Below are 12,948 nucleotides of genomic sequence, written 5' to 3'. Positions count from 1 at the left end.
GGCGGTGGCGGCCGCATTCCCCTCGTTGTTCGTTTGGTTAAGTCACAGCTTGAGTTCAAAAGCAATGCGCGACGCAATGTTCTTGAAGCCAATGCTGGTGCCTGGAGATTAATAAACAGTTGAGTTATTTAAGCTTTACTTAGTAATATAAAGAAATCATACCGGAGATTCGCTTGAAGCGCACTCCATTCAGAGAGAGTCGTGGCAGCTTGCACACTTCTATTTCCCATTGCACCAGTGAGTCCGTATTGGGATCTCCATGCACGCACCACAGGACGAATCTATGAAGTAAGGTAAATCATTAATAAATACCAATTTCTTTCAATGATATCCATTAATTTACTCACCTTTCCCGCTGCTCGTAGTCGCAATTATTCTGGTCCAGCACCTCCCTGATTTTTTGCATTATCTGCTCGGGCATCAGGGGCGATGTGGTTTTCATTGACCATGTGAATCGTAGAACTCGTGGCTTAGCCGCCTCGTCTGCGATTGTGGGACTGAAAATATATAACTTATTTATAATCGAAAGTCTCGCGGACCACAGCCGTTAAAGTGACATTTGTACGTTATTCTCTCTTGCAAATTTGTGTAATGATTTATCAATGTAATAAGCTGTATACTTTTTCATTGCACTTGATTGCTTTCAAAAATTAAATCAATTTCAAGTTTCATGTTGAAAACAAGTTTCAGGACGTTATTTGTACTCTCATTTCAATTTGGCTCATTTTTATATTTTTAGGTATTAGAAAAGTTTAAGTCAAATATATATTTTTATCCTATAAAATTGGGATAAATTATATAAATTATCCTATAAATTATTTGTTAACAAACTCCCAGTTTTTTTTTAACCACACCCAGAGTCTCGTAGACAGCAAATGCAAGTGTTAATGGATAATGAAATAAAATTGAAATGCATGTGGGGATATTCTTTTGCTCGCAAATGTTTCACATCGTTTATTATGGATTTATTAAATTATCAATTGTTTTAATTATGCGTTATTTCTTTGAAACTTAATATGTATAGATAACTACTGATCGAGCCACTGAAGGCGCCCGATGATAACACGATCTATAGATAATCAGCTGTACAAATAAAATGGTCACATGCACTAGTGGTAATACATTGTTATTCCTTGAATTTAAGTTAAATTGGGTTTCATGTATCGCTATGTATTGTTTTTTTAGTGACTACGTGGTATGCTTAATTACTAGATACGCTGCACATCTGGCTTCTGGGTGATTATGAATTGCAAGATCGTTAGTTTGCTGGCTGGCTGGCTGGTTGGTTGGTTGATATTGATATTGATTGATTGTATGATCCACGGATTTAATTCAAGCTCATATCGAAATACAAATACAGATCCATACATACATACACATACATATAAATACAAAGATCGCTAAATAAAATTCAAGATCATCGTTACAAAATTAGCAACTTCTTTTGGTGTTTTATTGTGGCTACTATAAAATAATAATTTGGGCGAAAACACCACGCACTTTAGTTCAGTTTAGATCGTTTTAGTTGAGTTAGGCTTAAGTTAATTTACTTTTTGCAGTTATATCTCACGTTCACTTCATCAGTGATATTTGTTTGTTTGTATAACTATAATTGCGATACGCATTTAACATAAATATATATGTAGTTTAGGTAGTACTCGTAGGTGTAATATTTAGTAGTTAATATAATCCATAATCGTGACAGTGACAGCAATAGTAGTCAGGATTCTCTCTGATCATTGCATTTATCATATCTTGGTTTCTTAGTGGATTTCTGTTTGTTTCGGTTTCGTTTCGGTTTTAATTTGTATAATTCTTTATTTATTCTGTATTGCCTTTTGCTGGTCGCGGTCGCTCCTCGCATCGTTTTACAAACAATGAAAACAAAGGGTTTCGTAATTTCTGTTTGTGGTTGCTTTACTTTTAAATATATGTATATGTATCTTTAATTTATATAAATTTATATGTATAATTAGTTAATAATTGTAATAAAACATAGGCGTATTTGTGAAATTTCAATTTAACGCAACGGAACTCAACGTTGTCGGTGTTCATTTGAAGGGGTTCGAATCGAAACCGGAAACGGATCTGAACTCGAAATGGAATTCGAAAGCGATTTCGGATCGGCAACGGCAACGTGAACAGTATCGTTTCCCGATCTGATCCGATCCGAGCGATCCGATTGGATTCGACCATATCTGTGTCTGTCTGTTCATATCTGAACCTCTCCGTCACGCGCGTTTACTCTAGGGGAATCGTTTGTTTCAGTTTCAGTTTTAGAACTATTAACAAGAAGTAGTTAATGCTTGTTTTGTTAATTACTGGTTTGGCCTAAAATTAAAGAAAAAATTTTAAACAAATTATTCACGGCTGGAAAAAATATTAATAATGGGTAAAACAAATACCAGAAATGAAACCAAAGAAGACAGATAAGAATAAAACGGAATATGGGTAAGTTTCATTTTTCATGTTTCTTCATAGAAAAAGAAAAGTAAACGCAATCGTTCTTCAACTGATAAGTACATTGCACATTGTACACTTCACAATTTTTGTCTTTCTATTTGTCAAAGAGCATAATCGTAATTAATTGAATCATGTATTTAATAAATGAAAGAAATAGACAAGAACAAAAGAGCCTTCCTAGCGTGAGGTGATATAATGGATGTACATAGTTGTACAAAGCAAACGTGGATATACAGGATTAGAAAAACTACGTAATATTTATATATGCTTTTTGTAAGAAATCAATCGAGAATAAAACAAACTAAAGGTTGTGACGGAGATTTTGAGAGCGTAGAGAGGAAGCGACAGACGTCATCAGATTATTATTATCAGATTATATAGTTGGATTCAGTTCCGTATAACGTGTACCTTTTCGCACACTGTCACATATGCTTGTATGTATAGTTTTGTATTTGTTTAGCACCTGAATCAGAGGCGGATTTCTATTTTGGATTCGAATATTGATATTGCAATCGGTGTGATGGTTTGAGTTCCGTATTATTTTCGTTTATAGTAATTGATCAACCGTATTATATGGTACATCCCGACCGAATAGCCAGTCATTCACTGTTTCTAAGGCTGAGCCACATTCAGAGTATATTTCACAAATTACATATGTAAGTAGTATGGTACGTATGCTAACTAAATATGGATAGGAATAAAAATGTTTTAGCAATGCATTGCGAGCGTCTAACTAATCGACCGAACCGACATATGCACCCCACCCATCTTCACCGATCCGCTGATCCACTGATCCACCGATCCACAATCACCGAACCCAATGGAACCACCACAACAAATTAGGGGCATAGTGAGTGCATCGGACCGATGTGGTGCATATGCGAGTTGGCGGTCGTTCTTAAGCAAAAGTCCTGGGTGTACGTTAAATGTGTGTTGTTAGGTGTTTGTTGTATATACATAGAGAGTACATACTTTCCTGCTGAAAGTCTTTCAGTTCAACAAATGGAAAAAAAGGTAACAAAACAGAAAAAAAAGAAAAGAAATTCCATATACAAAACATGTGCATATCATTAGTGGAGGATAATCAACTGTTTCATAATTATGAGTTAGCTTTTCGGATTAAAATAAAATATAGCTAATTATCTCATAACGCCCATTACACTTTTTATCCATCATGCATTCGAATGCAAGTGCTGGTTGTCATTTAATTAGTAACTATCCTAATCGGTCGAATAACTTGCGCAGTTGCATAGCAGTTATGTTAGTTGATATGGGGAACTTTCTTTTAGGATTTGCTAACTTTATTTATCCTGGAAATTGAAGCTGCTTCTCTCTCTGTCTCTCGATAAAATTATTAATTTAACAGGGTGCAGTTAAGTAGTTAAACAACGTGATTCTTGTGAGAGGGTGAGGGGGCTAGACATGAATATCAAAAACATTGAAACTATGTGCACGTTATTTAACACCCTTCCAAGGGGCAACACAGTGCGATTCAGTCCATAAAAATAAAACTTTTTAATGCAGAAATTACGAAACGTACTTGTCAGTCATGATGCCCAGATTACTACAATCGCCAATACTGTATAGTTATACAATTTTCCCAACTAAACCTATACCTTTTCATCTCAAATGGTGTCTGTGGTTCCTCTTCGCCTGTCCTTTCTCAGAGCTAAGCTCAAAATAGCTTTTAACTGTAGTCTGTTTTGATTTGGAAAATTCTGCATATCCAACGGGTGTTTTTGAACGAGATTTTTTAGTTATGTGCTCGATGGACATGGCATTGCAACTTGTTTGGTAGCGATTACTTTTGGGGCTGGTTTCAGTGATATATTGGCGGACTCTCAGAATGGACTCGGTACGAAATACAAACATGAGCATAATAAACACACATGGATGTATGTGCGGCAGATATGCAATAAAATGAAACATAAATATGAAACATAAAATGATAAACGAGAAAAAATCAAACAAACGAGAAGTAAATTAAAAAAGAAATTAATAAACCAAATTGATGTAAGAAAGAATAACAAACGAATAATAAATGTATCGAATTGCAGTTTGCATTTGCTTTTCTTGTAATATTCCATTAACTGAAGAAATGAATTTGCCACTTTGTGATATCTTGAAGCCACTACTTACCGTTTGCTAAAACGTGAGGAGAGTTTGGAGAAGAAGCTCATGCGACCCGGATGTGAGGAGTCGCCGGAGGCACCGCTGGTGCCCGAGTATTCCAGCGCTGTGTTGTTTCGTGCTCTGGTTTGACCTAGGGATTGCAATGATTCCATAGTTAGATTCGGATCGCTAACGCACTCAAGGATGTGTACACAAACACAGACTAGATGCTAACTGATTCCGTTTGGTTTTTAAACTAGGGTATTACTAAAGTAACTCCGAGTACGTACATACGGCTCCACTGCTGGGCTCAAAGTGCAATGCAAGTATATTACTAACAAATAAATGCTATTTTCTAAATGATGGTGGTTAACAACTAGTTTACTCACTGGGAAAATCTAAAGTTATTACAATTTAACTAAATCAAAACTTATCTTCCAATTGTATTTAAAATGTAAGCTACTGCTATCATTTAATATATTCTTTAAACTATCCCATACTATTGACTTCAATTGATAACATGTACTAGTAATCTCATTGCACTTTGTCCCATATGCAAACATTTTTCAGTTAACTTTATTTTTAGTGAACGCGCGATAACTGAATATAGACAGACAAATGTCCGTTCTCGATCGTAGAGTAATTTTGGTCGCTATGAATAGTTTTCCATCCGTATTTCCAAATACACAAATATATCAAATATTTACAGGTGGGCGGGTTTTGGATGGGATTTGGTTGATTCGATGCATAAAAGGCAAACGAACTAGATTTACGAATCCACTTAGACAAACGTGCAGAGGGGTGCGTCATTGGATCGCGGAAATCATAAGCGATGCGATGTATAAAAACATAAAGTAAACATTCAGTTAAATGGGTCGATCGAGTTGATTATATAGTAATTAATCGCTTGACAACCTAAAAAAAATAATAGAGGCGCGTTTGATATGCATTTTGTATGAAGAGGTGCAGTGCGGGATACAATTGAATTGTTCTAGTGGATGCAGCATGAAAACGGGTTCAGTTTCAAAAATAAAATCAAAAACATCACTCGACAACTCGTTAACATCTACTAATGAGTTTAGCCTAGTTCGGCCTTTAGTTATTTATTTAAATGTTTTAGTAGAAGAAGGTGGGGATAAAATTAAATTATTATCTTTAAAACTAATAAAAATAAGTGAACAGAAAACTCACCAGAGTGAAAGGTTGAACGTGATGGAACATTCCTTGGAAAGTGTCTGCTTGATTTAACAGCCGATGCCATTCTAAGTCGATCGAACAGACTATATATGTACAGTTACGATACATATGCACACATAGGTATGAATGGAAATCAAATCAGTATCGAATCAGTTCGTCGGAGTACATTCAAATCCAATGAATCGCATTTCGGGAAACGAATATGGTTTTATCAGTATAAGATTGTTGTTTTTTTTTTTTTTTAGTTTAGTTTGGTTTGTTTGTTTTTCCATTAAATATTTGTTGATTGTTTTTGTTTGGAAATGTGTAATCGTTTGTACAGAACCGTTCGAGCGTTCGTCCCGTGTTATGATCGTTAAAGATAATGGTTTGGTGAATGGAATGAGTAATGGACGTTGGGTCATCATCATCAAATCGAACCAAATCGTATGGAGTTTCGAAGCGTTACCCATGTTGCGTCATTGGCCAATTGGTAGTTTTCAGATTTTGGTGTTCGTGTTTCGTAATTGTTTTCGAGATCGGTAGGGATTGGATTTCGTATTGGGTTGTATGTAGGATGGCGGCAGGCGGGTGTAGATGGTCAGAGCAGCGCGAATCAAGCAGTTCGTTTGATTGATGTGACAAATTGATGATGTTAACCAAGGGTTTATGGTTTTGTATATTGTTTTATCGATCACGTCGCAGACATAAACAAAATGAAAAGAAAAAAATAAAAATAGATCATGTAAATTTTCTTAAAAAGACAAGCACTTAAAAATACGTTTCTTAGATATTAAATCGGATACGACAAACTTCGACTGTTTCGTTGGTTGTATGGACATGAATATATGCAGGAATGTAGAGTATACTCGAAAGCTCGGCAAACAAGAAGGTTTGATCCTTCAAACTACATGAAAGCATTATTTGATGGGACATGCGTTCGACTGACTATCGAGAATCCATTTTGTAAACGTTCTTGTACTTCGGGTGGAGCAATTTATCAACTGAATTTTTATTTATTAGCACAAACTAGAAAGCTCGTCTAAGGCATTATGTCCTAATACGATACGCGATAAACGTTCAAAAGTTGGGGGTTATTATTCGAAGTAGTACGCATATAGTAGTTATACGGTTAGATACATGAAGATCGTACATTGGAGAGCATATAGTATTTAAGACCAGGTTCAAAAGTTACAACAGCAGCACAATAACAGACTATATAAAACTGAGTTGTTAAGTATCGGTAGGTAATAACATTAACAATAAACGAAAACACACAATAATGGAAAAAATTCAATTATACTGGCGATGGTAGCAGAGTCAATAGAGTTTTACTGACAGAGACAGACATGCATGAGGAAACAAACAAAATAATGAGTTCTTATTTTAGAAACTTGGATTTCGATCGCTAAAATTCAGGCGACTGATTGGACTTTCCCAATGCGAATACGAAATAAAAAACTATTCACTTGATAAGGGTGTAAATCTGGTAGTTCCTATAAGTTTACTGGAACACCAAGCGGGCTAAGGTCGAGCAATATGTCTTGGCATCGCCGCCAATTGAATTTCGTTTAAATGAATCACAAAAGTATACCAACAAAATCAGAAAAATATAACCAAACCGTACGCTAGTTGTATATACTTAAGCAATATATCATTTTATGGAAAGGGTCGTGTTCGCATACGTTACGTCTTACGCAAGAGTTACGTGAAAAATACAAATGAGCCATCAAGTCGATTAGAGAATAACTACAATACTTCGATTATGCTATCAATAATTGCAACGAAACTGCAATTATTGGGTATTTGACACGCCCACGACCCTTAGTTCAATGAGGCACAATAAATATCTCTTAACGTAAGATGCATTTTCACTCACCAAATTTGTTCGATTGGTTTAGTTCGGTTCGAATCCAAATTGAATTCAGTTCAAACCACATTCATATCATTATTTGCATATGCATTTTCAAATCGGATTGGTTTTGTTGTCGATACGGTTAGCAATAATTGTTGAATTGTTGGATTGTTGGTTTTGTTCAGGTTTTCAATTTGCATTACGAGCACGATCGAAAAGGTAGTAATAGTAGAGTAGTACAATAATTGAGCGTCGATAGGAGGACGAAGGAGGTTGTTGCAGATTCATATTCGTAGGTGATGGTGTTATTTGTTGTTGCGGATATAGAACGCCACAGAGAATGGATGTACATATGTGGTAGTGTAGTAGTTATCAAAATTAGACATTTGGTTTGTAAACAGACAATGTTCAAAATTGTAAAAAACATGAAAAGATAAGAAATTTACATTATTCAATTGATCAAATTGGTTAGGTCGTTAAAAATACACTGGATAAATAGATAAATACAAAACGAATAGAACAAAACTAGGATAGGCCAACGCTATAAACTAAGAGAGAAGAGTGAACGGTAAAAAAATCAAACAGAACACCTAATAAATACTTATAAATACGGATAATAATATATGCTTAGTCACTAGCCTAACGACCATCGCTTGGTTCCATTCGAGGTCGAGGTTTAATCAAGGTTTTTAAAAATCTAGGCCTGGGTCATAATCATTAATTTGTAATGGTTACCAACAGCCAAGTTTTTTTTAACATATTTATCACGCACAGAACAAATACCTCTAGAAAGTTGAACACTTTTTGTAACCTTTGTGTATTTAAGCAATTGTTATTATGGGGCTGTTACAATTCTAATTTACTTTTATACGCCAGTTCAATTTAAGGACATATTTACTAAACCATATAGTATCTAGTTCTTTAATAGTAATAAACTGCAATTCTTTTGCAAAACATCAAAGGCAGATTGGTATTCAGACGGAACAATGGTCATGTATAGATTTAAAAGTGCTTGCTGTCTAGTTGTTTTTGTTTTTCGGTGATGGGTATACAAAGTCCTTTGTGAATGATTCTGAGTCGATGATTCATGAAGATGAAACGGGAAATGATTGTCAAAATGCACAATAATTCTCCCAAACAAATAAAATGCCAGCCAATATTTTAAATAATAAAGAAGAAACCGAAAGCAGTTGAATTTCAAAGAATGCGTTAATCAAACTAAGAGAATTTGGTTTGTTTGGTTGTTGCGTTTTTTTGTTAATTACTCAAGTGTATACCTCGTTCCGAGCGGGTCATTTGAGACCGAGACGCAGCCGTCTGTAGAGGGGCGAGGGCTCGAGACAGACGCGCTTTTGGTATGACCTTTTCCAGCGGGAGCTGCCGATCCACTGCTGGTAATTTGCATGTTTTAGGTTTAGGCCGAAAAGTGGTAGAATCGTAATCGTAAATATGACTTTGTTTTGGTTTTGTTTGGAAAGAGTTTCGATTTTTTTAAGATAACCAAATGAAACGATGGGTAAATGATAAACAAGTAATTTTTGAGTGTGCCAAGGCACGGCAACTAAAGAGAACTGAACTGTGCGTGACTATATACAATTAAATGTCGTTCGATCTTCCAAAGATCTGCTCTACGTTTTTGTATTGATGGGATTATAAGCTGCTGCGGTATCTAAATGACATCTAACCTCCGGATCTGATTTGATCAGATCGTTTTGCGTGCGAACCAAAGGCAAATAATATATATATATATATATAATTGTGGCAGGCTCCATCGCTATCGACTGACTGAACAACTAAATAAGCCTGCCAAGTGGGGAATGTTATGATGCAAACAATAACTGGGTAGTAACTCGTACAGCAGTTTAAGACTCAAACTAGAACTTATAATCGGAACTAGCTTAACTCTCACGTACTTTGTCTCTGCAGGAATAACGTTGGTTTTCTCCGTCGACGAAGTCTTTTCATAAAGCGTGGTGGAGCGACGTGGAATGATGCCACTTGTGCCGCTGACCGTGCGATTGCCATTCGTCGGATCGTACTTCGTTGCCGTTCGCGGCTTGGCGGGACTGTTCAGTGCTGTGAATTCAGTAATAATATAAGTCTCTTTGCTCATTTGATCAATCATCATATTAGCACTTACTGGTGTCTGCCGTGGTGAGCATCTTTTGGGTGGCCGAAGCGGGTCTCTGATTCTGAGCGGCCAGTCGCGCTGTGTTCTCCTTAATCGTAGCCGAGTCGATTGTGTTCTGTCGCTTAAAGTTGCTGCCACTGCCGAGGGAAATTTTAAGCTTAAAATGTATATCACATCATCTGTCAAGCTACTTACACTGATGCTCGATCCGCCGCTGATCCTGCAGCATTGTAGTTATTGCTTGGATTAACCGCACCAACGGCTCCCGTGGCCGCCGCAACTGTTGCTGCCGCATTTGTCGGTCCAACACCTAAAAAAAAACATTTAATCGTGCATTAAAATGGGTACTTCCGCACATTGGCATACATTTTAACCGAGGTAAAAATTTTCTTGGACAATACTGCTTATACTCACTAACTATGGTAGTTGAGTGACGGATTAACTAGGGCACATCGGATTAGTAATTTTAAGAGGAAAGGTTAGTCTGAGTTCTGTATACAAATGTGGGTTTCCTAACTCTGCATGTTCGACCAAGAAAGTTTTTACTTTTTATTAAATATAGATGAACCGTTAGCCCCAAAGTGGGACTTACGCAAAGTTTCCGCACCAGACGAGGCTCGGCGACTTGGCTTCGTGCTGGACGCCGATATGCTCCTGTGGACTCCTCTGTGCGTGGGACTCTGGACACTCGCACTGCCAGCATTGGCGCCCGCATCGTTGCCCGAGATGTTGCGCAGTGAGAGCGAGGAGCCAGACCGCGATCCGTCACTTTCCGGCTGCGTGGAAGAAAATACGCTTTTAGCACTTCTGTTGGTCGAAATGTAAAGGCCACCAACTTACGTCTGTACTCTTGCGACCCAGCAGCAAATATGTGGCGAAAACATCGTCGTAGCGCACCTGGGAGAGCGAAGCCTCGATCTCCGATCGATTGTAGCCCATCGCGACTAGAGCTTCTAAACATCGCGATGCGGAAATGACAGACAATTTGTTTGTGAGTGGAATGTTTTTATATACATTCAGTGGAGATATTAATACGATTAGGTAGCGCATGCAAATTTATTACAGTTACATTATATATTTGGCTATGAAATCACCGATAGTCGAACTGATATAGTTCGATGTCGAATAGCCGGAATTGTGTGTTCTTTTGGCCTTCAACTGAACAATTGGCAGTAAGAACATTGGATAAAAAGAAATCAGGCATATATGTATGTATTTAGATCATGCAGCTAGCGAAATTAAATAATACAATTATCATCGGCGTGACAGGACCCAAACCGGATGCAATCTCGAATTTTTCTCAGAGAACCTCATTTATTCGTTTGTTCGTATATCTGTGCACATACCAACAGATATTTACACTCGCAACAAGTAAAAGAAAAACCAATAAAAGATAACAAAGTCATACAACAAAAATTCGATTTTCCCTTGGCTGGCTGTTCAAGATTGATTTAATTTTAAGATTATCCGTTCTCTTGAGCTGGTTTGATATCTTCCTTGACGGTCTGTTTGTATGTAGAATTTTGAGGACAGAAAGTGAGAAAGAGAACAGAGAGTTGGGGGTTAATGCGGAACTCTGGGGGTCGAGCGTTAACATTTCCACTACACAGATTGCATACATTTTTAGGTGGACCCTTCCGCTCGTCGATCAGAAAGTTGACCATTAACATCAAGGTGTACGCACTACGCCGAATCGAGAGCGAATTCTTGGCACCGGTTTGTGACCCCGCAGCTATGTGAGAATTTACAAACGAAACAACATAAAGGTAATTGAATTTAAAATACAAACATCAGGATAACACAACACTGGGAGAACCCAAGTAAAAGGAATTCCGTAAGCAACATTCAACTACAAAATGAAAACAAGTTTATAAAGAAAGAGTTTACAAAGGAACTAGTAGTATTACATTACAAAGATCGCTTGATAACACCAATAAAACACAACGAGCAATTGGCAGGCAAAACTCCATTTCACACACAATTCGTTAATAATATTAGTAATAAATTTTGTATACAGTACCCGTCTTACCTATCCGCTTGGGATCGGCTAAATCGGCTTTGGGCTCAATATAGGGCTTGAGTTCGTCCTCCTCAAACCCCATGTTCATCCACTTGTCGCCCATGATTGTTTCCAGACTAGCACGCTTTGCGGGATTCAGTACTAAGAATTTGCGGAGCAAGTTTTCGCAGTCAGTCGACATATAGAAGGGAATTCTGTAGGGATAAGCGATTTGGTTTAGTTCCATTCATTTTCAGTTTATCTTGCCACACATACCTATATTTTCCTCTGAGCACGCGTTCACGCAACTCCCTCAAGGTGGAGCCGTCGAAGGGCAGGGAACCGCTCACTAACGTATACAGGATGACGCCCAACGACCAAACATCGACCTCGGGTCCGTCGTACTTCTTGCCCTGAAACAGCTCCGGTGCCGCATACGGCGGACTACCGCAGAACGTGTCCAGCTTTGAGCCGGGTGTGAACTCGTTCGAAAAGCCAAAGTCAGCGATTTTGATGTTCAGTTCGCTGTCCAGCAAAAGGTTTTCAGCTTTTAAGTCCCTGTTATTGATAAAAAAAAATTCGGTTAATAAGGTGTCAACTATATTAATGGATCTTTGGTTTGTCTTAGCCTGTTTAAATAAATAAACTGATTTTAATTAGCATTTATTACTCTTACCTGTGAATTATTCTTTTTTGATGACAATATTGCACGGCTGAGACGATTTGTCGAAACTTGACTCGCGCCTCCTTCTCCTTCATGCGTCCGTGGAGAACCAGATAGTCGAAGACTTCTCCGCCGGATGCGTACTCCATGATCAGATAGAGCGTCTTCTCCGTTTCGATTACTTGGAACAATTTAACTATGTTGGGGTGATCCAGCATCTTCATTATTCTAACCTGTGGGCAGAGTACGATTAGTAAAATATGTCAAGATAACCTTTAAGCGAAGTACAAACCTCTCTAAAGAGTTTCTGTAGTGACCCAGGATTGAGTTGGGTCTTGTCAATTATCTTGATGGCCACCTCCTTGCCAGTGGGCAGGTGTTTCGCTAGTTTCACCTTGGCGAAATTGCCCTTGCCGATCGTCTTTATGAGTTTGTATTTGCCAATATGCTCCTCAGTAGCCCGCCATCGCATAGGAGCACTACTCCGCATTTGCATGTTAGGCGAACCCTGTAAAAACAATGGTGAGGGGTAAGTAAATTTGTTTTTT

The 12,948-nt window shown here is 37.7% G+C and overlaps 1 protein-coding gene across 23 annotated transcripts in view; it reads right to left on the bottom strand.

Annotated features, from left to right (window-relative positions):
* Positions 1-10: 10 nt before the first annotated feature.
* LOC6621167 (MAP/microtubule affinity-regulating kinase 3) overlaps positions 11-12,948 on the bottom strand; it is a 31,908-nt gene continuing 18,970 nt past the window's right edge. For 3 of the 23 annotated variants that reach the window (XM_032714669.1, XM_032714683.1, XM_032714668.1), the window contains 15 exons: positions 12,693-12,908; positions 12,413-12,633; positions 12,013-12,294; positions 11,758-11,951; positions 10,578-10,690; positions 10,330-10,513; positions 9,933-10,047; positions 9,747-9,874; positions 9,520-9,682; positions 8,884-8,997; positions 5,767-5,855; positions 4,603-4,726; positions 348-497; positions 163-281; positions 11-101 (listed from right to left, as the gene is read on the bottom strand). In XM_032714669.1, coding sequence (XP_032570560.1) covers positions 43-101; positions 163-281; positions 348-497; positions 4,603-4,726; positions 5,767-5,855; positions 8,884-8,997; positions 9,520-9,682; positions 9,747-9,874; positions 9,933-10,047; positions 10,330-10,513; positions 10,578-10,690; positions 11,758-11,951; positions 12,013-12,294; positions 12,413-12,633; positions 12,693-12,908 — 2,271 coding nt within the window. In that variant the 3' untranslated portion in view covers positions 11-42. Of the gene's footprint in view, positions 102-162; positions 282-347; positions 498-925; positions 2,332-4,602; positions 4,727-5,766; positions 5,856-8,883; positions 8,998-9,519; positions 9,683-9,746; positions 9,875-9,932; positions 10,048-10,329; positions 10,514-10,577; positions 10,691-11,031; positions 11,470-11,757; positions 11,952-12,012; positions 12,295-12,412; positions 12,634-12,692; positions 12,909-12,948 lie in introns of those variants that run through there. The other 20 variants (XM_032714686.1, XM_032714677.1, XM_032714684.1 and 17 more) reach the window with 19 other exon arrangements.

The sequence above is a fragment of the Drosophila sechellia genome, chromosome 2R (assembly GCF_004382195.2).
Source record: "Drosophila sechellia strain sech25 chromosome 2R, ASM438219v1, whole genome shotgun sequence".
Taxonomy (NCBI): Eukaryota; Metazoa; Arthropoda; class Insecta; order Diptera; family Drosophilidae; genus Drosophila; species Drosophila sechellia.
This window is presented reverse-complemented; position numbering and strand designations above follow the sequence as displayed.